At 49.4% G+C, this 24604-nt stretch overlaps 1 protein-coding gene across 1 annotated transcript; it reads right to left on the bottom strand.

The window, feature by feature from the left end:
- Positions 1–4157: 4157 nt before the first annotated feature.
- Positions 4158–23803, bottom strand: SLC17A9 (solute carrier family 17 member 9). Its single transcript, XM_071446744.1, has 13 exons — positions 23564–23803; positions 15614–15811; positions 14526–14665; positions 13795–13894; positions 12716–12846; positions 11837–11933; positions 10840–10936; positions 8773–8860; positions 8451–8485; positions 7801–7916; positions 7341–7396; positions 6818–6847; positions 4158–6731 (listed from the first exon to the last, which is right to left on the bottom strand). Exons 1-13 carry the CDS (start codon positions 23656–23658, stop codon positions 6568–6570), a joined length of 1347 nt encoding a protein of 448 aa, XP_071302845.1. The 5' UTR covers positions 23659–23803; the 3' UTR covers positions 4158–6567.
- Positions 23804–24604: the final 801 nt, after the last annotated feature.

Genomic DNA, 24604 nt, shown 5'->3' on the forward strand with positions numbered 1-24604 from the left:
GCCTGAAAAAGGAAAAAAAAAATATTTTGGGCTATGTTGAGAGAAGTATTGGCTGAGATTGGAGCTGCTTCCCTGGAAATATTAATCCACCAAACACGGATGAATCTCCTGGAATAATCCTCTCTAATGCACATTCAGGAAATCAATTCATTGCTTTATTCTTTAATCCAGAAATCTCCAAGGAGGAGGAGGAGGGAGAGGATGAACAGAAGAGGATAAAAAATTGGCACTGCACTTAAGGAAAAGAGAGAAAACCACGTCTTTGGTGAGAGCAGTGACACATTCCTACAGGCAAGTGGTAAAGATTCACCTGCAGACACCAAAGCCCTGGGAAATGCCAAAATATGTAACTTCTTACTCATGCTCTAGTTTTTATCTCTGCATTGAACCTGCCAGAAAAGGATGGGTGCTAAAGCAAAATTTGAATGTTGCACTCCCAGCTGAGTCCAGGCACACAGCCCCAAAGAGCAGGCACCACTCTGAAAGGGTTTCTCGTGCTCCTGGATCCAAACCCTGTGCCAGGTGCAGAGCAGCCCGTGGTCCACCAGCCCTGGCTCTCCTGGAAGGACAGCCCAGGGCTCTGCAAACATTTCTCAGGTCACCACTTTTGTTGCAGTGCCTGTCCTACTTAGAGGCTTCTGCAAAATGAGATTGCAAGGACGGGAGTTTACGCTGAGCTCCTGCTGCTCCAGGTGGCTCCTGCAGTGGGAATTGCAGCCTCCAGCCCTTTCCAAAGAACAATTGTGTCCCAGATGGGCTGAAATAAAATGAAATAAGAGATCTCAATAAATGACTCATCTAAAGACCTCCTCTCTGATATCTGATTATGCTCCTGCTGATAATACTTCTTGTTCAGGAGGGTTATTTTGTTAAATAACCAGTGACTGACCAGGGTCTGGGATGCACAGCAAGAGGACACATCCTCCTTCCCACGAGCCTGGGGACACGTGGGGGCCTTGTCTGCTCCCCAAAACCTGCCAAGTGGTTTTGTGGAATGGAGCAGGGGAATGGAGGAGCAGGGGGGAGGATGCTGGAGGATGCAGAGAAGATCTGCAGGCCCTGAGGAGGAGGAGGTTGGCTCAGCAGCCAACAAAACCACACAAAGGTGACTGAAAACAGGAAATTTGCGACACCAGGCTTGTGGGCACGTTTGGGGCAAAATTAAAGCAAAATACAGAAAGGCTCCTGTGCCCAGCCAGGGTCCACAGCAGCTCTGAGCATCTGAAGGGCTGAGGATGGAACATCCACCCCACCTGTAGCTCACACATGGGAGAGGCTGTAAATGAGTGGGTTTGTCTGAAACTTGGTAGGAGAGGGGCAAAAAACCTGACATGAAAGGAATTTAACAGCTGCAATGAGCCTAGATGGTTGCACAGGAAAATCCCCTGTCACCCACAAACAGTTTGCCTTTAATGAGAATGCAGGACATGCATGAATAGGTTGCTAATTCTTTGTGTAAAATCCTCCTGGTAATTGCTACACATGTACATTTCCATTGTCTTCCATGGAAGTGGGATTGCAATCTTTTTCTCCTTTGGAGCTGCAATGAAAAGCAATTTTTTAGAGAATAGTGAATGTCAAAGTTGCACGAGATCATGCCCAGAACTGTGTTTGGAGATGCAAGAGAGAGTCACCCACATATTGGGAGTTGTAAAGAGCAGGGGAAAGTAATTCAGGAAGGGATTCAAGGGATCAGCCAAAGCTTCTCCGGCAGCTACTTCCTCAGTCAAATCATTAATTTTTCTAAATCCTTTGCAAAAATCTGGTGATTTGGGGACAAAATTTTCCAGTGTTTCAGTCCTGCTTTAGAAGGCCAAATCCAATTACTGGATAATGGGACTTTGGCCTCCCAGGAGCAGAGACACTTTGAAAGATGTGGGTTTATATGGGGGTTTCATCTCATTCCATTATTGGATTAAAACCTACCCCACCCTTAATCCTGCACCAGGAACTGTGTAAGCAGGAGCTACCCCAGTCTGGAAACCAACTGGAGCATAAAACCCCTGGCACTGCACAGAGACACCCCACAAACTGCCCCACAGGAGGATCAGTATTTTGGAGATATTGATAGTATACCAATAACTTGGGTTAGTATATCAAACAATAGTATATCAAAGAACTTGGGTTCTTTTTGAAACCCAAGTTATACTTGTGGGAACTTAAGAATGTTCTTCACGTGTTTTTCATGCTCTGGGGACAGTTACAAACCAAACCAAACAAAATGTTTTGAAGAAAGAAACCAAACAGACAAGAAAGGGAAACAGAGAGAAGCTGCAGGTTGGAGCTTGATGCTCTGGACTGCAACTCCCTGCCACTGCCCCCCCATCACCCCATTTTTAATTACAAGCAGCCAAACTGTAAAGACCTTAATGGATGTCTTAATTATTGCATTAAAGTTTGAAATGGAAAATTCCTCATTACTTGCTGTGCAGTAGGTCAGGGCTGCAATAAATGGTGATATTTTGCTTGTTACAGGACTGGGTGCCCTTTGAGAGCTGCTGTCTTTGGGGCATGTCCTGGCCCTGGGGAGCTGCCAGGTGGATGTTAGATCAGGTCTCTGCTGTGAGAGCATCTGCCTGTGTTTTCCAGGCAAAACTACCAGCAAGGAGTGCTCTTTGCTATCCCTTTCCTCCTCCAAATAGTGCTACTTTCCTCCTGTGTTTGGCTTTCCATCTGCTTGAATGTGTTTATTGATTTAGTGTTATGCAAACTGCAATAAAACAGCATCCTTCTAATGGTCTCCAGCCAGCTATGGAATATATCCCAAATAACTTAAATACAAACCAACCCCCAGCAGCAATACAAGGTACTTGCCACTGATCAGCCTTTAAGGCCCTTTTGCACTGTGCCTGTCCCTGCTTGCTCAGGGCAGGCTGGAAAGCTGAGATCCAGCCTGGGACACTCACAATTTAAGGAATGTGGCAGAAAAAGAGACTAAAAAAAGGAAAGGGAAAAAAGAGAGAAAATATATTAAATATATATATATATATATATATATATATATATATATATATGAATAAAAAATAAAAGACAAAAAATACCAAACCCTTCTTTTCTCTCAGGCTCTGCACAGTTGGAGAAGAACAGGGCAGGCTTTAAGGTGGGTCTGTGGCTTCTTGGAGCTGAAAAGCTTTAAATCACCTAAATGACCTAAAAGGTCAAAACCCCTCAAATGTGCATGTCAGAGGTTGTTGATACCTCTGTAAGGGGAGCAAAAAGACAGGGAAAGCTGAAGATAACTTGCACTCTGTAAATTATTCTCAGCATCATTTTCATACCGCCAAGCTTCATGTTGGCTTTTTTTCTGAACATTGATGAGAAAGTTTAGAGGAGTCCACAGTACTTAGAGATATTATCTCGATTACATGACCCTACGGATGAGGCGTTAAAATTCATTTAATGACTATTTCTCCTTTTGAAACGTGTCCAAAACTTCTCCTCCCTATAGTAACTGTGCAATTGCCCTGTGAGGGTGAAAGTGAACACGGGGACAGCAAATCCTGGAGCTCCCAAAGGCAGCTCCAGCCACGAGAGCCACCAGCCAGGGCTGCTCGTGGGCAGGGCCAGGCTCTGCCAGCTGTGCCAGCCCAGCCACGCTACCCGTGCCAGCTGTGCCAGCTGTGCCAGCCCAGCCACGCTACCCGTGCCAGCTGTGCCAGCTGTGCCAGGGCTGGGCTCCGCACTCTCCCAGCCAGGAGCTGCCACATCCCAGATCTCACAGCTCCCTCTGTTGGCATCTGCTCGAACCTATCGGCAAGGATATACAGAAAGGTGGAAATGGATTTTTTTTTTTTTTTTTTTTTTGAGCAGGATCACCATGTGGAAGGTGATCTGTGTGCGGGGTGTGCCCCTCCTCACCCAAGAATCACTTCATTTGTGTCATTACTCTTAACAAGTGATACTGGACCATGCCTGCTGATGCTTTACTGTCTACACCTTTGCTGAAGGCAGCTTTTCACTCATTTTTCCCAAATCAGTGAGAAGATGAAGCTGGATGAACTCTGAGTCTGATGTACACGTGAGGATGCTGTGAAAATCTGCCAGCCCAGCTCCTCTCGCTGCACAGCCTCCCCCAGGAGTTTATCATATCAAATATTCTCCTCTGGCCCTCACTGATCACACAAATTAACATCTCTGCACTCAAAGCAAAACCACAGTTTGCAAATGATTCACTGCCTTTATTCTTTTTAGGTCCTTCCATAGCAAAAACTTGCAGACCACAAGCTTTGGCTTAAACAAATAACAGTACAGATAAAACAGTTTCAATACTTCACCAAAGAGGTGTGATGAGAATGAAACATAAGCCTCAAGTGTAGGTCAAATATTTAACTTATCAGACAGTTCCAGAGACAGATAACTTGGACAGCTCACTGGAATGGTAGCTGGATTCACAGAGAAGGCACAGCCAAACACTTTCCTTTGAAGATCAGTTCCAAATTTCCCAGCTGGCAGATCCAAGGGGTGGCCAAGCAGCCTAATTCAAATGTAAGTGATTTAAACCCATCAACTCCTCCACAAGAAATGCTGCAACCAGCAAAGAGAACCAGAACTGACTCCCTGTGCTCCTGACCTGGATGGCCAGGGAAGATGCTCTAAAACCCCACAAAACCCATGGGGATCTTTTTTCTGTCACTAAAGCAAAGGCCATGCAAGCAATCTGCTCAGACTGGACAAAGGACAAGCTGACAGGGATGGACAGGCTGCACAGCCTCAGGCCTCTTTGCAAACCTGGCTGTGTTTGTGTTTGTTGTTTGTTACTGGCTGTTCTTCCCAATTTACTGATTTAAGATTCCCAGCAGCCTTCCTGGCCCTGCAGCACCCCAATACAGAGTGGTACCTATGGTGGCAAACAGCCTTTTAGAGAAAAAAGAGCACAGAAGGAGAAAAATAAAATACTTTCTTATCTCTCTGTCCCATCAGGCCACATAGATTCTTTCTTTTCTTGGGAAGACATCAAGCAGTGCCATCCTTATCTCTAACTCTGCCCAGTAAGTGGCTCAGCTCAGATTAGTGATGCCCATTAGTCTCTCTGCAGTTAAAAGGCTGGCAGTATTTTCACTACAAACCAGGCCATTCAGAAACTTTACACAGCTCCAAAATGTCTTCCAAGAAGAAATTTGGCCAAAAAAAATGGTGAGGAAGAGGATAATAGGATTTTTTTTTACCTGAATCTATAGCTTTCCTGCTATAGATCCTTGGGAAACCTGCTCCTAGCCTGAGATTTCTGGTAAGCACTACAGAAACCCAAGAGATCCTTTCAGGCTGCAATCAGAGGACTGGAGGAGAAGCAATGAAATGCTTTAGTGTGAAATTCACCTTTAAAATTGATCCTACAGAACCAAACACTGGAGGCTGGCAGATCCTCCTCTTTGAGAAACAGTGCTGGATTTGGTGGGAGTACCACTCAAAACAAGCATGCAGAATCAGGCCTCAAGTACATAAAATATAGCATTTGGTGCTTAAATCTTAAAATATTTATAAATAATTTTAAGACATTCAAGCTCAGAGGTGTCTACAGCCAAGTATTTCTCTCTGACACAGGGAACCACAGGGATCCGCATCCCTGTGGATGCCCAATGCAGAAATTTGATTTATGCTTAACATAGAAACAAAACCTGCCTATGCCAAGCTCTTTGGAAAGTCTCCCTCAGTGCTTTGAGAGCACGTGCAGGACACATCTAATCATGCAGAAAGCATCTGGGACTTGTAGATCCACGGCACAGAGTGTGACCAGTTCTTCCCATACATTCACAGCACTTCCCAAAGCAGCTCCAGAGGGGATTCCTCAGCTGTTGCTGCACTGCTGGGCCAGCCCAGCTAAGCCTGACCCCAGGGCCCAGCTCAGCTCTGCTCTCATGGTGCAGCTGGTCCACCTGGGCTCAGGGCTGGGGTGAGGCCCCCAGGGAGAGAAGGGACACCCTGGGCCCTTGGGCAAGGCCAGGCTTGGCTTGGAGGCCTCTCCCAGCTCTGTGACAGCAGGCCTGGCACAGCCCCGTGGCCCAGGGCACACACCCAGCCACACAGCCCTGAAGGGAAGCCTGGAATTCACCTCACAGCCCAGGAGACCGGGCTGTACCTGCTGCAGAACAAAGGCACACGAGGGGTTAAGGGCACAGGCTCTCGTTGGGGCGTTCCTGGTGTCACACCCCACAGGACACCTGGTGGCACAGCACAGCAGAGCATGGCAGCCCCACTCCCACAGGGAGGAGCAGCTCCCCTCAGGAGCAGCCTTGGGGGACAGGCCAGGTCAGCTGCTTTGGCCACAAGGATATTTGTCCACGAGACACAAGCTGGAACAAACTGGTCTCACAGACCATATTCTCACTGGAGATGTTGAGCTGGGTGGCTCTGCAAGCCACCAGCTACAGCCCTGAGCAGAAAAATGAACTCTAAATTTCTTTTCTCCCGTGGGTTTCATCCAGACCCATTATGTACTTGGTTTCAGCATATTTTTTTCCCGTTAAAACACCTTAAAAAAAAAAAAGTAAAACGTTCTTTGGCACTTGTGCAAGAATGATCCATAGATGTGACACTCTTCTGTCCTTCAGCTGCTTCTTGGGCTCATCTCTAAAGATCCACATACTCAGAGTCTGTGTCCACCCTCTGGGCCTCTCCAAACAGGAGGAATGTGCAGAGCCCAATGCTGTTCACAGCTGCCACCAGGTTGAAAACAGAAATCCAGGAGCCAGTGGTCTCAATCAGGTATCCAGCCAGGTACACACAAATGACACCTGCAGAGGAGAAAATGCAAAGGCTCTGGGCTGGATCCTGCCCTCTGCAGGGAGAGGAAAGGAGGAGCTGCAGGAATGTACTTTACCTAGGAGGGCTCCTCCTGTATTTGCAACCCCTGGAAAGAAAAGGTGTGAAAAGAAATTGTGAAAACCCACAGACATGAGTGGTTTCATTACTGCCACCAACCCCTGCCCTGCATGTTGGGCAAAATGCCTTTGTGACTGTGGAATCACTGACTGGTTTGAGCAGGGATGGACCCTAAAGCTCAGCTCATTCCATCCTCCTGCCATGGGCAGGGACCCCTTCCCCAAGCCCTGCTCCAAGCCCTGTCCAGCCTGGCCTTGGACACCTCCAGGGATCCAGGGGCAGCCACAGCTGCTCTGGGCACTGACACAGCCCCAGGCCAGCCCTGGGTGCAGCAGAGCCCCTCAGAGAGGCACAAAGGCACCTTGGTGGTGCCATGTGCCCCAGCACTGCAGGTTTGTCACAGAAGGAAGCTGAGACTGCACACACAGGGCAGGCACTGCCCAGAGCTGCTCCTGCTCAAACCCTGGTGCTGCTGACCATGTCCCCACCTCTCCAGCACAGCAACCCCACAGAATCCTTACCAAAGAGCAAGCCAGCACACGAGGGGGCCAGGTCCTGCACGTTTACTGAAATGCCACTGGTGAGAGACAGAGGGGGAGATCAGTGGCTGCCTGAATGGAACATGACTGCTTTTCCATCACTAACACATTTGATTTTTCAAACACAAGGAAAGCTCCTGGATAAGAAACGGCACTGGCAGGAGAAGCTGAGAGTAAAGCAGGTGAGTATCAGAAGGAAAACAATTCAACTCAAAGTGTTCAGTGTTTAATTCCCCTCCTGCTCCATCTCCCTCCTCCTGGCTGGTCCAAGCCCTTCCATGCTAGAGGTTTGCTGGATTATTTCCAAACTCCACCAGCCTCACAGGGTCCCAAAAACGACGCTCAGGTAAGTGCCAGTTCTTGTTCTCACAGCCAGGTCTCCTCCAAGACCCCAAAATGCCAAACGTGCAGGGGAGCTGAGGGTCCCCATGGCTCTCCTCACCTGTGGTTGAAGGTCTGCAGTCCAACAGAGGCTGAGGCAAACACTATTGCTTTGCAGAAACTGGAGGTCTGGCCAAGGCACAAAGCAAAAATGCTTGAGACACCAGAGCCAATGACCTGGAAAAAAGGGAAAATTAAACACCACAGCACGTTTTCTGCAAGAAGAAAGCAACTCCTGCCACGAACAAACTGTTCCCTTTTCCAATGCCATGAGTTTGTGTGCACCTTGTGCTCCTTTTTTCTCCCCCAATGTCCTTCTGTGCCAGAGGTGTGTCCAGAGGGATGTGATGCTGCAGATCAGAGGACACACTGTGTTCTCACCCAGCATTTCTATTTCTGCTCACCCTTGTATTGCTACTTCCTCAGTACCTAAGGGGTCATTTGGGATGAACCAGGGACAGGTTGTGCAAGAAAACCCCTCCAGAGCACTCCCTGTGCTCAATGCTGCCATTAATCCAGGCTCTGTTCCTCAGCCAGGGTTTTCCTCTGGATGTCCTTTCACACATCCTGACCACCAGGTAATGTGCAAAGGCAGAAAATCCTGTTTCCATCCACAACCCCTCACCCAGCTCCATGCAAGGTCTAGTCTGCCACATAACCAGAGTTTAAGTGGTAACTCAAGTACCTCTGCCACAGCTCCAGCTCTCTTACCTGCATGAACTTACGGATGGTGATGGTTCTGTACCCTGGAGAAGAAAGAGACACTTGGAGTTAAGCACAGCTCACCTTGTTGTCCAGCCAGGAAACTACAACATAAGTAGATTTCAGATGCCCAGATGTCATCTCCACGGGGATATTGTGAATGAGGTCAAAGAGAGCCCCAAACACACCAATGGGATTTGGACACTAGACAATTTATTCTGCTTTATATCAGAACCTCACAGTGTTTATTTGCTGGGTCTCCTCCCGACCAACAAGCCCTCCTCCTCCCACATCCCATAAGAGCTGAGGAAAAGCCATAGAGAGCTCTCACCTTGACTAATTAAATGATCAGACAGAAATCCACTGAACAAGCTCGTCGGAATTGCAACCAGCCAGGGGACTACATTAAACACCCAGCCCTGAAAAGGAGGGAAAACCAAGAGAGATTTGTTGTCAGAGCTGAGTTTTTTTGCAAATATTTTGACAGTCAGTGGTACCTGTAGAAAAAAGAAATAATGAAGCACTCAGGACTTGTTTCAGCACCTGCACCCCCTTGGCAGAGCCAGCTCTCAGCTGCCCTGTGCCCCACTCCAAGCTCTGTGAGGGAGCAGATGCATCACAGCCTGCAGCATTTGCAGATTTTTGTCTTTCCTTCTTCCCCAGCAATGCTGCATCCAGAGGAGAGGCAGAAAAGTCTGGGAAAGAGGGATTAGACATGGCAAAGTTCACTGCTCAGCAAGATGACGTGGTGGGCAGCCACAGAGCCCTGGGAAGCTCAGTGTGGGTTTCCTGTGGGTCCTCAGCAGAGCTGCTGGCAAAATTTCCAGCAGCTTCCAGCTCATTAGCAGCATTACTGTGTGAGGCTGAGGGAGCAGAGCTGGATTTTCTAATGGCAGGATTAGGTAACATTATGAGTACCAACATCCTTCGGCCCATTTTCAATTAAGTGAGCTGCAGCTGTAATCACAGACCATTAGTGGTCAGCTGGATTACAGCTGCTCAGGGGCACTTTGGTGCCCAGATCCCACAGGAGCTGAAATCAGCGTGGGCTAGGCTGGATTTCATCTCAGCTGGTTGAACCCACTCATCCATCCATGCACCCACCTCCCCCAGCATCTCCCCCTTTGCTCAGAGCCCATCACCCTGTGGGGGCATCTCCCCTTCCTGTCTGGCTTTGGGCTGTGTGGGAGGCCTGAATGATCTTGGGCTCGAATAATCCTGTTAAAGATGCTCCTGGAAATCACACCAGGGCCCATCTGCATCTTCCCATGCCTTTGAAATCTGGGTCTGGGTCATTTTTGACAATGTGAGCCCATGGGCTCTGTGGGGTGGTGCTGTCTGTTGGCAGCAGCTCAGCACATCAACCCCAGCCTTGTCCCATCCCACAGCCCATCACCCTGAGCCAAACCCTCCATCACCTTCACTCAGGTGAAGCAAATGGGCAAACCCATTCCTGCCCAGCTCACCTGCAGCAAGGGATTTTGGCCAGCAGGTGACACAGGTTACCCACAGTAGGGATCCTGAGCCATCCTTTAAAATCAAGCAGCCTCAGCCCGTTTTAAACTGCACAAAACGATTATCAGCTGCAGGAGCACTCTATAGAGCATCTTACATAAGGGCACCACGATATAATGCTTAACAGATGGTAAATTACTGCTGCACAAGCACATTACTCGAGGTGCACAGATCTTGTCACAACAATATGTTTGCTGGTTTAACACATGATTTTAATATAAATATCAAGTATGCCATAAAGAGCTTTACATATGTAATATGAAAAGGCATTTGTAAGCAGCTCTGGAAATTGTAAAAAGCTAACAGAGCCATTGTGGAGGAGACTGAGTTTCTGAGAACAAGATGAAAATGCCAGCTCTCAGCCCAGATCAGTACTGCCTGGCTTTTTGAAAAATGGGATTATCATTTGTGCTGAGGAGAGGGAAGCTTTTGTAGTATTTTTGAAGTGGACATTATTGTTATTAATGGTAATTGTAATTTTCACAGGCAGGCCTGAGCTGTACAACGTTAGTCCAGTTAAAAACCCTGTAAAAATATTAGGAGTGAATGGTGCTTATTTGCAACAGCATAATGTCATGAGCTTTGTGCTAGTTGAAAAATTATCTTTTTCTCAGAAGAAAAACAGTCTAAAACCCAATAAAACCTGCTCTTCCCTACACCCTTCATCATCCCTAAACAAGCAGCTAGAAACCAGCCTCTGCAATCTGGAGAGATCTCCAAAGCATGAGCAGAGGTGCCACAGCTCCAAACCCCACAGGGAAACCTCCCAGTGTGCTCTCACCAAACCCCTCTGCCATCATCTTCCTCACCTCCACCCCCTTTTGGCAGGCACCCAGCACAGCCCCCTTTGAACAGCAATGCCTCTGCTTTGGAGCCAACCCACCTTGGAGTCTGGAAAAGTTTCCTTGAAGAAAGTCGGCAGCCAGGAGAGCAGGGTGAAGAAGGTGCTGGCCGTGGAGAGCTGGGCGATGATGACAGCCCTGCAAATACACAGCTGAGAGGAAACAATCAGCAGGGACAGGTCACGCTGCCTGGGAAAGGAGGGGCACTCCAGGGCTCAGCTCCCAGCACAAACCCTGGGGATTTTTGTCATGGAGAGCTGCTCCTTTCACCTTCCCGAGATTGTTGTCAGAGATTTTCAGCTCCAGCTGATTTTTAGCTTCAGATTGCCACTGCTTTCAGCTTTCTCCTTGCAGCTGGTTCCTCGCTGCCCCACCGCACAGCCCCGGGGCCAGGAGAGGTTAATTGAGGCGCTAATTATGCCACTGCATTTCCCTTCCAGCCCGGCAAGAGCCCTCCTGCTCTGAGAAGTGTTTAGGGTTTTCTAGGGATTTGTTATCAGCTCCATTGTTATTCAAGGCAGGAATAGGTTTGCTGCCCTGCAGCCCCATCATCCTCCTCCTCCTCCTCGCCTTAAAACAGCCCTTGGGAACACGCTTGGATGGGCTTCAGTACCCACTGCAGCATCCCGAAGGGAAAATGGCCATTAAAAAGATGTTTGGCAGCAATGAGAACTCAGCCCGTGCCACGCAGGGCCCCTGAGCAGCACTTGTTAGGAGCCCATTACAATCAGCATTTCCAACAAGACCCGTGGAAAATGTCACTCTGGAGGAGCACAGGACTCATCCAGGGGGAACAGCCTGGGAAGGAGAAAGATTTGCCAGCAACATTCGAGGCTGACAGCCCTGTGGACAGAACATAAACCACCTTTGCCAAGCTTACCTTTGCAGCTCTTTATTTATACTGAAGGAATTAGAAAACTGGTTCTGCTTCTCAAATATATAAGTAAGTGGACAAAAACCACAGAGGCAGGAGAAATAAGCCCAGAGAGGAGAAAAGAGAGGATGCTGCCAGCCTGGCCAATGCATGCAGCTGCCTACCAGATTGGTGCCTTCCTGAACAGCTGCTTCCAGGGAACTTTGGTCTGCTTGGGCACTGAGAGGCCTCTTGTTAAACAGTTCATGGGGATGGTGAGTTCTGCAGGGAAGAAAACAGCCCAAGGAAAGCTGTGGTCAGTAATTACCTGTGCAGCCCTGGGACACTGCTGTACAACCACTTGTAATCTCCTTCTAGCCCTTGGTTTTTTGGCTCTACCAGCCTTGAGTGCTCATGGAAACACCTTGCTACACTGACCAAATTTTTTCCACACCCCTCCCCATCCAGCCACCTTCACCCATGCGTTTTATATCTTTTATAATGAAACAGAAGTCCCTTGGTAGGGACTGGGTTTGGATTCTGTGCAGCACCAGACACACACCCAGCTCCCAGTGAGCTCAGATCCTACATACCACACTCACCTAATAATGCTGTAGCCAGGTGTAATGGTTTGTCCATATGTGGAATTACTCCTAGGCAGTTATTTGGGAAGAGATATTGTGGATTAACTGGTTTTTAAAAGCTCTGTGTGTAGATGCTCTTAGTTTGGAGTAAGTATCTTGTCCTGCTTTAGCTTAATCCACTTTGAAGATCATGCTCTGGTTTGTGTTTTCACTGGTGCTTAAAGAGTACTGAGGAGCCAGATCAGGCTCTCAGCAATGATATAATCCAGCGTGGGACTTGAAATAGGAAATCAGCATTGCAAGAGCTCAAATCCTGGTTTTTGGGTTGGGGATCTTGGGTGAGACACAGCGTGTGTTACAGAACACATCTGAGCAAAAGGCCTTTGTTTAAAACCAGGCACACAGGAATTGCAAAAATAATGGAATCACTTTGTTCCCAGATCCTTGGGAGCACTGGCAGCCCCAGGGATCTGGACTCACCTTTCTCACTCAGGAGGTATTTGCAGGTGCAATAAACCCAGAGCAGAGTGAGCAAACCAGAGAAGTAGAAAACACTTTCCCAGCCGTACCAGTCCAGGAGGAGAGATCCTGCACCACCAATCAGCAGAGTTCTGCAAGGGAAAGCACTCAGATTTATGGCCTGGCTGAGAGCTCAGACTGAGCACATTGATGGGCGACTGTCCCTGGGGTCAACACTGCTGTCACTGAACCACAGAACCCTAAAATTATTTAGGTTGGAAGGGACCTTAAAGCTCATCTTGTTCCACCCCCTGCCATGGGCAAGGCCACCTTCCACTGTCCCAGGTTGTTCCAAACCCCATCCAAACTGGTCTTGGACACTTCCAGGGATGGGGCAGCCACAGCTGCTCTGGGCACCCTGTGCCAGGGCCTCAGTACCCTCACAGGGAGAATTTCTCAGTCACTGCATGTGTGGGTGCTGCCACCAGTCCCACCTGTGCAACCTGTCCTGTTCCCTGAGTGGCATCTCAGGCCAGATCCTCAGTGGCAGGAGAAATCCGAAAGGGACCTTACTCTCACCTGCCTCTCACTGAAAAATGGTCATTGGGGAAAGAAAAGGAGGTTGGTGGTGTGCAGTATCCCAGAGAATGTTTAAAGCAGCAAAAGAAATGAGAACATTGGAAAACTAAGTGATTTGACACAGTGATATTTCTATTCAGCTTTTAAGCAACCTTCCCATTTAGAAAGGAAATTCTGATGGAGATCAGCAGAGATGGAGAAGTTCTATTCTTCCCATCTATCAGAGAGGACAGGTGACCAATGTCAGGCTCTTCCTACTGAATTGGGCTGTTTCCCATAGTAATTAAATGTTGCAAACAGTCTTCAAAGTCTGGTTTGAAAAGAAAGAGAAAACAATACATAAATCCTTGGCAGGCAGGACAGCAACTGCCTGAGGCTTCCTCAGCTGCAGCAGGAGTCCTTGAGGACCCGTGGATCCACATGTACTTTGGGCTGTGAGTTTTGCCTCCAACTATTTAATGGCATCTCATCAGATAGGGTGTCCAGAGCTGTCACTGCTGCTCAGAGGCCTCTGAACTCACCCAAACTGGGATCCAGTCCCCACTGTGCTGTAGGTGAAGGCTCGCTCGCTCTCCCGGACCCTCTGGGACAGCAGGCTGGCCAGGGATGGGAAGTACACCCCTGAGAGAAACAGCAGCAAGGCAGGGAGCAGTTAGGCAAAGAAACTCCAAATTTAAAAGATCCAGAGTGAGCAAAACGCTGAGACAAAGCAGCAAAAGCTTTGGTGAATTCAAAACAGGGATATAAAATAAACTGAGTGGATCCATCGCCATCAAAGGGTTTTTTGTGCCTTCTCTGTAATCCCTTTTCATCATCACCACTGCTACTGTAAATCCATCAGTGCCAATGCACTTCCCAGTGCTGCAGCTTGGCAAGAGGGAAGGAAAATCACTCCAAATTATCCAAAAGTTCTGGCAAGGGCCAATTTTCTTTGAGTGTTTTGAAGGAGTTTTAAAAGGTGGAAAACCAAACGTGACCAGAGATGATTTCCAAAGCCAGCAGCCCCTGTCTGGCAAAGAGATTTCTACAGGGAAATGACTTGTCAGTGACTTTCTCTAGAAATGTCACTGGTTTTCCCATGAAGTTCTGGATGTGGAGGCTGTTTTGAGGCAGAGAATTGCCCAGACACCCATGGGAAGGGTTCATGCACTGCAAACCACGGGACTTGCATCTCAATGTGCTGCACGTGAGCCTCTGTGCAAGGAGGCCCCTGGACAGACAGACACACAGACAGTCAGGACAGGGGCCTCACCTTGCAGGAGCCCCATGAGGAACCTGGAGGAGGTCATAAAAACCAGATGGGCTGAGGTGATGTGGGTGAGCAGCGGGGTGAGGACTGTGAGGAGCCCCCAGGCTGATGCTGAAAGGAGGAGGACTTTCTCACCTCCTATTCTGGAAGACAGAAAACACATTATCAAAGACAGCAGGGCAAAAGGGCAAAGTCCTCCAGCGCAGACTCAAGTGCCCTTCCCAGTTTAACCTGTTTTTAGGAGCAGCCTTTTGGTCAAACCTGTTCTTCTCTTGGCCCTTGGGGAGTAGCTCTGACCTTTTCCCTTCCCAGTTCCTGCCAGCCCTGCCCATCCAACTGATCCCAGAGATCTCACAGCACTGAGCCACTCAACTCTCTGATGGTGGTGGAGGGGAAGCCCAGCTGCTGCCACCACTCTGCTTCCACCATTCTGCTTCTCTTAACCAGTGATGGTGTTTTCCATTTGCTCTTTTGCAATCCTCAGCTCTGCCTTTTACCATGCAGGTTTCTCTGGGTGTTTTCTTGCAAACTCTTAAGGACCTCAATTAAATAGCACAGTGCACTTCACAGATAATGCATCCCTTCCAGGCATGTGCTCCTCACAAAAGATTTCATAGAAAAGCTCTCTCACTAAGAATAGATTGGCTGGGGAAAGGGACTCAAGCAGGTAACGATTCAGATCCTCCCTTACAGCCAGCTGGGGAAATTGTTTGCTTTTTAATTCATATGACACAATGGAGACAGTTTTTCTAAACATGATGGAAACAGTGTATGGGGACTTGCTTGAGAAAAGACTGCAAGAGAATATAGGGCAGAAAGACTGGAAGTGCTGAACTGAAAACAAAGATCACCTGTGCAGATCAAATCAGAAAAGCTGTATTCACAGAATCCTAGAATCACTTGCAGGGATGAGACATCCACAGCTTCTATCTGGCCAGTCTAAAGTCCCCACATCCCTTCTCAGCCAGAGCTTCTCCCCATGGACACACTGGACCCTCCACCCCATCGCTGGGGTCTGGAACTGGAACTGAGGCATCAAAACCAAGCTAAGCATCATTTAACCAAGAAAACATGAGAATAATTTCCAGTACTGATCACTGATGTGTCCTCCAACAATCTGTGTCAAGCAGTATCCCCAGAAGAAGCTGCTGAGCACGACACCAAACTGCTTCTTGTCCCAGTCGAAGTAGGAGCTGAGTGCCACGGCGCAGATGGGCACGGTGACACGGGCACAGTACAGCAGGCAGGTCCCCAGCAGCAGCATCGCTGTCCACACACGGCATTCAGGCCTGCAGGGAGGGAGAGGAAGGTGGGAAAGGGCAGGGGGATGCTGGGCCCCCTGGGTCCCTGCACAGCCAGGGTTTGGGGGTCAGCTTGGCTTTGCCAGCCGAGTCTGTCTGGATAAAATGAAGGTCAGCACAAGTCCCCCGGGCACAGCGGTGCTGGCACAGAGTGCATCCCATCTGCTGGCTTTTAGGAATGGTGCCAGCTTCATCCCAAACACTATTTGACTCCAGCAGCAAATGTCTGTCCACAGGCTGCAAGGTGGAACGGGCTGCTTGGGCATCACTGGCTGCAGATGGAGGGAAAGGCAGGAAGGAACCTGGTTTGTTTGCTTTTTTACCCCCAAACAAAAAACTGTTCTTTAAAAGTTAAGGATAACAAAGGAGAGGTCAGGGTATGACTTGGAAGCACCTGCATGAGACACACCTCTTGGTAGCAGATATTAGTTATTTGGCATTTCTACCCATTCCCCAGGGGAAGTGATTTGTGTTACCCATCCTAAAAAGGAGGGATATGCAGGAATTTTTTAGAGAGACAAGACTTGATGGGCCTGAAGAGCTCAGAGAGATAAGCAAAATAATTAAGCCTGGACAGACAAGAAATTTTAGATTATTAAAGTCAAAATATGTTAACAGAATATATATTTCTGGGGTGTGAATTCTCAGCCTCAAGAAAAGGGCTCCTACAGGAGTAGGTGAGAAGCAAGTCAGTGATGGCTTCTGGAGCAAACAAACACATTTTGCTGCAAATGTCAGGTACATCCCTCTGCCTTGTCTCAGCCATGCCACTTTGGGTGCCCCCCTTTGCCAGTGAATTACAGAGTTAAAAGCTGAGTAAGAACACCCACTATTGGTACTATTTGTGTTTGATTATTTCTCTGCCCAGAGGCCAGAGCACAAAGCACTGAGCTAACAGACTCTGTGCTCCAGGGGCATTCACTGTACCAGGGCAGTAACCTCTGGGCTTTCCACCCTGCTAAACACACCCACCCTCCATGTGGGAAACAACCTGGGTCACCTTTTACATCAAACAGAGAGCTGATTTCTCTGTAGTGGAATGATGATAAATGGGGGTTAATCCCACACAGCACAAACCCATTTATAAAGGTGTAAACGGGCCCTCACAGGGGGGAGGTGAAGGAACAATGAAAAGCAGAACAGGTGAACCTGCTGGAGATGGATTTATTGCTGTTTCTGACAAGGCAGATAAGCAGCTCAGGGCTAACCTCTGGCAGGAGGAACTGGAAGTGTTTCAGGTGGTGTTTAGAGGGCTGGAACTGTTGTTACTGTGCACACGCACGAGTGCACAGAATAACACAGAAACTGGCAAACCTCACGTCTCTCTGCTGGAGGAATGAGTAACCAGGGCTTGACCTGCCTCAGTCATGCCAACCAGCTGGGAAATGCTCTCAGAGCCCCTTCCTGGGCTTACCCTGAGAGGAAGTTCTCTTCAGTCATATCTCCATTTGCTGCAAAACCAGAGGTGGGCTGGTTTTTAATCACCAGCCCCAGCCAGTTCCAGGAACAGTGGCTCCACTGACCCCAGCCTGCCACAGAAAAGCACAGGGAAATCAAAGGCTGCAGGACACTGCATGTGTGGGTCAGAGAAACCCCAGCAGGACAATACAACAGGAGATTTTGGGTATAAATCCCTCACCAAAGGCAGAGGGCAGGTGGGCATAACCAGCCATGGAAAACCTTTCAGAGATGGGATGTTTCCAGGCACAACTCCTGCCTGCCCTGCTGCCAGTCCAGGGCCATAATCTCTGTTATCTCCAGGAGCACAGCACTGATAAATTTGAGCTACTGAACCTGCAACAATCGAGGTGATGGAGTAAAGCACAGCAGCCAGTGATGTGTGGAGGTATTTTCTATTATTTAGCCACTAAGATAGTTTGTAAATTGCACTTTTCCCTTGCAGCAAAGGGAAACCTTTATGAGCTTTCACTGGAGTGGGGCTGAGCTCTGTCTCTCCAGTCATTCTGGGGTGTTCAGAATAACCTGCAGTTATCCTGATAAGCACAGCAGCATTTTATTACCAGATCAACAGTTCTTCCTTTATCCTAAACCCTGTATAACTCTGTGTAAGAGGGAGAGAATAAGACCTGAGCATCTCCAGGATTCTTTACTCCATTTCTCTCAAGAAGCCTCTCCAACTGATGTTCCGACAAAACTCCAGGGATATATTTTTCTCTTGACTTTTATTTTTATTCCAAAGGACTAAATAAATCTCTGGGTGTATGACACACTCTCAATGTTCTCTTTGACTACTACTCCACTCTATATTCTCTTCCTTTATGTTTAATTACATCAGTAGGGATCATGCTCACAACAAGTGGAGAATATAATGATGGCTTCAGACTACCTCTTCCTCTGTAGGCAGCACATCCAGCTAGGAAAATCCATGCAAAGACTATGAGTGTCAAATGTAATCAGTAGCTGCTCACACCCACCTGGAAGCATGGCAGGAATGATTTCCCTGCAAGGACAATGACGTGCTTGCATCACAGGAAAGAGCTTTGTAAATGCATTTTCTCCTAATTATAGTTATCACAGAGGCTGCAGATGACTCAACGTTCTGCTCAGTGCAAAACAACAACAGCAGAGGTTACACAGGAGGAACCTGGACTAGCACAAAGACAGGAATTAAACCCCTCCTTTCGAAGCTAAGGAATAGTGACAAATCAAACAGAAGTTTTTGTGGGTGACATCAGCCATCTGAGAAGTGAAACCTCACCAGGGGTAACAGATTAAATCTAACCCATCCCCTGGCGAGGGAGGGAGACAGAATGTGCTGCAGATAACCAGCCTAAGTCAGAGCACAGGAAATCACAGCCACTGCTGTCACTGGTGCCACCAGCCTGATTCACCCTCCAGACCAAGCATCCCCCACCAAGATCCCTGGGCCAGTCCTGGCTGTATGTGGCAGGCACTTCTGTGGGAGGGGCCAGCCCTCCACACCACTGACAGGGAATCTCTGGAGTTTTTCTGGAGCCACCAAACTGATGTAATCTGGTGCTGAGTGATGGCAGTGGCTCCTCAGTGCCCAGCCTGGCGTGCAGTCCCCTCCTCCCCACGAGAGACAGGCACTGCAGGTGCATCCCCTCCTGCACATCACCGAGACTCTCTTCACTGAGCAAAGCAGCCATGCAGCCAGAAACACTTCCTATTTCACAAACCTCCAACCACCACTCAGACTATAATTAGCCCAAGCCCTTATGACTCTTCCTGGGTGGCTTTTTGAGCAGCCCTGTCTGATGTCCCTTGGTTCTCCTCCTCCAAATGCAGCCTTGGACACTGGGTGGAGATGGCTTTGCTTCCAAGCATCCCCTGATTTCCCTGAGACACAGCTCCCACCAACCAAATGGATCCCCCAGTCAGGGCACAGTGGTTAGGATGGATTTTTCAAGGATGCCTGAGATCCCCAAAGGGGCAAAAGCAAGCTGAGCTGTCTGGCAGTGCAAGCAGGGCCAGCAGCACAGGGTATCTTTATTTGCAGTGTGTTTTCCTGCTGGAGGAATTTCTCCAGTAGATGCCACAGAGCAAATATTTATCCAGCTTTTATTTCTCTTGACTCGCCTCCCTCCTTTGCCCCGGTCTGCAGGGCTCTGGCAGACACTCAGGTCACTGTTGGGATGGACTCTCTGGGGTTCAGGCTGTCAATTCCATCCCAGTTTAGCCCCTCTGAGGCACGAGTCAGGACCTCCAGGTATTTTCAGGTGCTAAGAGAGCTGTGTTAGACAGCATGACTACGAACAGCCTGTCCCAGCAACAGCTCTTGGCCAGAAGCCATCTGCAATATCTGTGGGTGTTTTCCTTAACTAGAAGAAGAACTGGGAACTGCAGCTCCTGATCTGCATAGGATGGGCACAGGGACCATCAGCAGAGCACAGCACCCACCTCCCAGGGAGGGCATCTCTACCTCAGTTCCCCTCTCTAGAGAGAGATCAGAAACAGCTCCTGGGAGATGCACAGAGAGCACATCAGTGCCGTCACCCCCTGTGCCCCCTGCCCTCCCACTGTCCCAGCCACCAGCAGGGGACACTCCCCAGGCCCTGGCAGAAGCCCAGGGCAGAATGGGGGTGAGCCCACACGCTGGTGCTGAGCTCCCAGCCACGCCACCAGCTCCAAACACAGCACACCCAGCAGCCCAAGCTGCAGCCACCCACACCCAGGGAATCTCCCCAGCACTGGCAGCTGGTGCCTGTGGTCCCCCTGTCAACCATGGTGTGTCCACACTTCCCTCATCACCCATTCCCAGGCCCACAGGACCATCCTCCTTCAAAAACACTCTTCTCCAGCTTCCCTGCCTATAGCTTTAATTTACAATCATCTCCACCACGAGCAGGACTGACTGACGTGGCACCAACACAGCAGCCATGCAGACACCCCTGTGCCAGGAGATAATGCCCAGGTTGTTATTTTTAACCCTGTTTGACAGTCCCTTCACTTCTCATTCTTTGTCTTTCTCAACAATTTCTCCTTCAAAATCTAACATGCTTGTCAAGAGAGAGGCTTGGAGTAATTTCTCCCCCCACTCCTCAAGCAGATTTTGTCATGCTCTAGACCAGCTCCAAGCTAATGATTTGTCACTGTCAAAACTAGCTTTGGGGTTTAGGGGAGACTTGTTGGATTTTTTTTTTTTCCCAATCCAGCTAGCAGCCAACAAGAGCAGCACAGAGGACACAGGGCTTTTTTTTCCTGGGAAAGCTGCTGGCTTCCTGTCTGCCTCCTGTGCTCAAGCTCCCTCCACAGAGCTGCAGATGGCAACAAAGTGGTGTTCAGCAAACGAGCTCTGGGTTTATTCCCTCTCTTCATTTCTTGCTTTCGGCAAAAGCAAAGATGAAATTAAATTTCAGCAGCTCATATGAGCTGGAAGTAGTTGTTGAGTCCAGGTGGAGGTGGTGAGAAAACATTATAATAAAGCAGAGGCGTGCTTTGCACACTGATCTGAGGGCATACATGGATCAGCCAGGAATGAAATGTGTGCCCTGCTTATGTTTTCCATGTGAAAAAAGTTCTCAGCAAGGTCACTATTAAACCCGGGGTGAGGAACTTGTAAAACAAAAATCCCAACCACTAAAAATACCCCAAATAACCAACTAAAGCTGCAACATTATGTTGACAAAAGATGAGGGGCACAGAACTCAGAAAAAACAACTGAGTGTTGTTTCTGGGCAAAGATCAGGTGACCGGAGATCAGCCTGTGGCCAGGGGTAGGACTCCTTTTATCTCTGGAGCTTAAAGAAACTTTTATAATCACCCCTTGTCTTCAGGTGTAGCCGGAGGCTGGGAGATGCAGAGTGGCTTCTGGAGTCATTTGCTTTCCCAGGGCACAGTGAGTTTTTCATGCTGCTTTTCTCTCCTGGAGGCACCATCCAAATTGTGAGCCCCACATCCAGTGCTGGATCTGCTGGTGGCCTTTGTGTGCAGCCTTCAGCAACTGATTTCTCTTTTCACTGCTTTGGTCTTCCCTCAGTCAAACCAGAAATGTTTAAACACATCCACTGCCCAGGGGGTTCTGCTTTGGCATGTCAGGATCATCATTAAGAAATGCTCTCTAACTGTCCAGATGTGCCTCATAAACATGAGGGCTTTTTCAAGCCCCAAACAGAAATCGCCAAATGCTGTTCTTGGAAGAGATGTGTGATAATGGAGCCATTGGAAACCTGCAGAAAAGTTTGGGAAAGGCAGGCAGGAGAAAACACAAGGCAAGAAGAGTGGAAGAGGAAGGAGAAGCCAGTTGGAAAAAGGGAGGACAAAAGAAGAAGGAGCATGAACAAAGATGGAAAAATAAACCTGCCAAGATAACTTTTTATCTCTCCTTGCACTGACAGATCTTGGAAGGCTGCCTGGCATGTCTTTTGTTGGAGCATGAAAAGAGAACCCATGTCACTTCCCCCACTTGATAAGACCTTGCCCCCACGGCAGTAACTCCCTACTTGGAATATATGAAAGTTATTTATTTGCATATACTGTTCACAAATTGTCCACCAAATTCACTTCACCCAATGAGGTACTTGACACAACTTGATAAACCTGCTCCAATGATCTGGTGGCTCATTCCCCCTTTTTACTCCTCCTTACTCAACCTCCGCCTGCCCAGTTTACTTTTAGGCCATAAAACCTCCATAAAACCTCCCCAAAGAAGGGTTGTAACCACCTCTGTGTCTACATTAAACAATGGGGACATGATCTCAGCTGCTGTGAACTACAGCAATATAGATAATGATCTGAGGTGCCTTAGGGTTATCCTGCTGCTCCTTCCCATTAACAGGATTCTCTCAATTATTAGCAGCACTTAGCATGGTCAGAATCACTTAAAATGTCTGTCTCGATCAACAGGCTGTTGTCATCACTTTTGTTTTGGAAAGTGTTATCTATGTTTTGCATTTTTCCGAAGAGATTTGAGAAACAGGAGAGCTTGTTCTGGTCAAATGTTTTCTTGGGTTTTTTTTTCCTAGAGGAGAAGCCTATAAACTAAAGTTTTTCCTCATGAAAATCCGGTGTGAGGTCTCACCACTCCCACTTCTCAAAGACTTAGGGAAAAGTTAGCAAGGGGGAGACAGAGAAGGAATTTTCCTAAGTGCTTTGGGGGGGAAAAAACCTTCAAATGTTACGCGCCTCTGTGCCAAAGGTCTTCTTTAAGACCCACCCCGTTACTCAGAGTGAGCGTGGATTTGATGAGACATCCCAATCTGTGAGTGCAGGATTCCCCCTCGGGACAGCAGTTCAGAGCCTGCTGCCCCTGCAGAGAGCCACGGACGAGAAACACCAACTCATCCAGGGGCAATCCCTGCCCTGGCCCCGTGTCCCTGTGCTTTGGCACGGGTGCCACCTGTCCGTCCTGCGGCTGTCACCGCAGTGTGACCCCAAGGCGAGGGGAAGGGGGGAGCCCCAGGGCTGGGCAGCCACACATCAGCAGCTGAAACCGAGCCAGATTTCTCAAGCACAGGGAGTCCAGGGGCTCCCAGCTTGGAAAAGCCTCAGACCATGAATTCCATCTGCCCCACTGGTACTTTGGAATCAGCATCTCACTCCGCCTCAGATGGGAAAAGGGGCTGATCCTGAGGTCTTGGTGCTGGATGAATTTGCCAGGGAGGCAGAGAGGAGCAGCACCGGACACTGGATCACCCTGCCTCTGCCTGTGCCCCTGCTGTTAGAGGTGCTCACTGGGGGTTTAACTGCATTTTAACTATTTTAATGACTTTGCATCAAGAGCAGTTCAGGCTGTCTAGCTTGCTGCCCAGCTCCTATTCCAGACTTTATCTCAATGAATGACTATCGCCAGTACAAACATCCCCACTGGAACACTTCGATAAGAACCTCATAGCGGTTTTGTGTTTAATTCACTGATTACAGGCCAGAAATAAGCTCAATAGTTGGTTTGTTTGTTTTTTGGTTTTTTTTCCCTTGTTTTTCACAGTAATTCCCTATCTTCCCCCTTCCTTCTACCCTGCCTGCGGCAGTCCGGAGGAGCGAGACAGCGGGAGCCGCCCGGGGCGGCGGGACCGTATCCCTCCCGGAGGGCAGCAGCGCGACAGGGACAGGAGGGTCCCGGTCCGACCGGGAGCACCAAGCTCCTCCGGAATCGCCTCTCCGGGAGCGCTGCGGGCCGCCCGACCGCCTCCATCCCGGAGCCGCATCCTTCCCGGGAGCTGCGGGGACCGAGGATGCGGGGAGGGCACCGGGGAGTCCCGGAGAGCGCCGCCAGCAGCGGAGCGGCTTCCCCGGGAGCGGGAGAGGCTCCAGCCTTACCTGGACCAGTAGGGCTCGGTGCCGCCGTCCCGCCTCATGCCGTCGCGGGGGCCGCTGCCCGGGGGCGCATTCCTGCCGCCGCCCCCCGCGGCCATGCGGGCAGCGCCTTCCGCCTCCCCGGCTCACATCGCGGCCCCGCCGCCGCTCCCTCCCCCGCCGGGCCGCGGCCACGTGTCAGCGCCTCCCGCCGCCCCCGCCCGCCGCGCCGGGAAGTCCCGCCCGGCCCGGTGCCGGTGCCGCTCTGCCAGCCCCGGCAGCCGCGGAACCGGAGGGCTCCGGAGGGGCAGGTGCCGGCCCCGGCGAACCGCGGGGCTCCGCTCGTTCTCTCTGCTCCGGTCATTGCTGACACCCCCAGCGGGCACAGCGAGGGCACGGAAAGAGGGGACGGAGCGGGGTCTGTCCTTCTGCTCCCGTACCTGGGCAGGGAATCGCTCCCTGCTCCCGCTGCTCTCATGGGTTTGCCGGCAGAAAAGTCTCTGCTGCTTCTGCTTTTTAAGGATTAGAAGCGAGTATAACATTCGCTTCCGAAGATAAACTAAATAGGAATGAGTGGTGTTACAGCTTGATTTATATCTGTTGGATAGAGGCGCTGCCTTGCTGTATCTGAAAGAGATAATCAAACTCCTTTGTGGAAATAAATAATTGAAATGATGCTTATCTCAGTCCGCAACAAAGGGACTCGTGACTCACTTAAAGATCATGAACGAGCAGGCTGGAGGAGCCTTGTTGAGGCATCGTTCAGGTGATGCTGTGGCCGACTGCAGCCTGGAAGCTGGAACGGCAAAACTTCGGGTGAGCAAAGGATGGAGGAGCTCCCGCACAGCCTGAGCAAGGTCGTGCATGGCCCCTGGGAAAGGTACCAGGGCTGCTGGGCTGCACCAAAACGCGCAGGTGCAGGGCAGACACCTCCTGTCAGCTATTCCTGCAGCCAGAAACCTCTCAGTCCTTGGTGGAATGAAGCCTTTAGTGGACTAATATTTAGGTAATTCAAATATCCTTCTCCCAGCATGAATCCCTTGGCAGGCCCCTGATGAACAGTTT

This window comes from Agelaius tricolor, unplaced genomic scaffold (genome assembly GCF_023055355.1).
Source record: "Agelaius tricolor isolate 1412-34295 unplaced genomic scaffold, bAgeTri1.0.p SCAF_23, whole genome shotgun sequence".
Taxonomy (NCBI): domain Eukaryota; kingdom Metazoa; phylum Chordata; class Aves; order Passeriformes; family Icteridae; genus Agelaius; species Agelaius tricolor.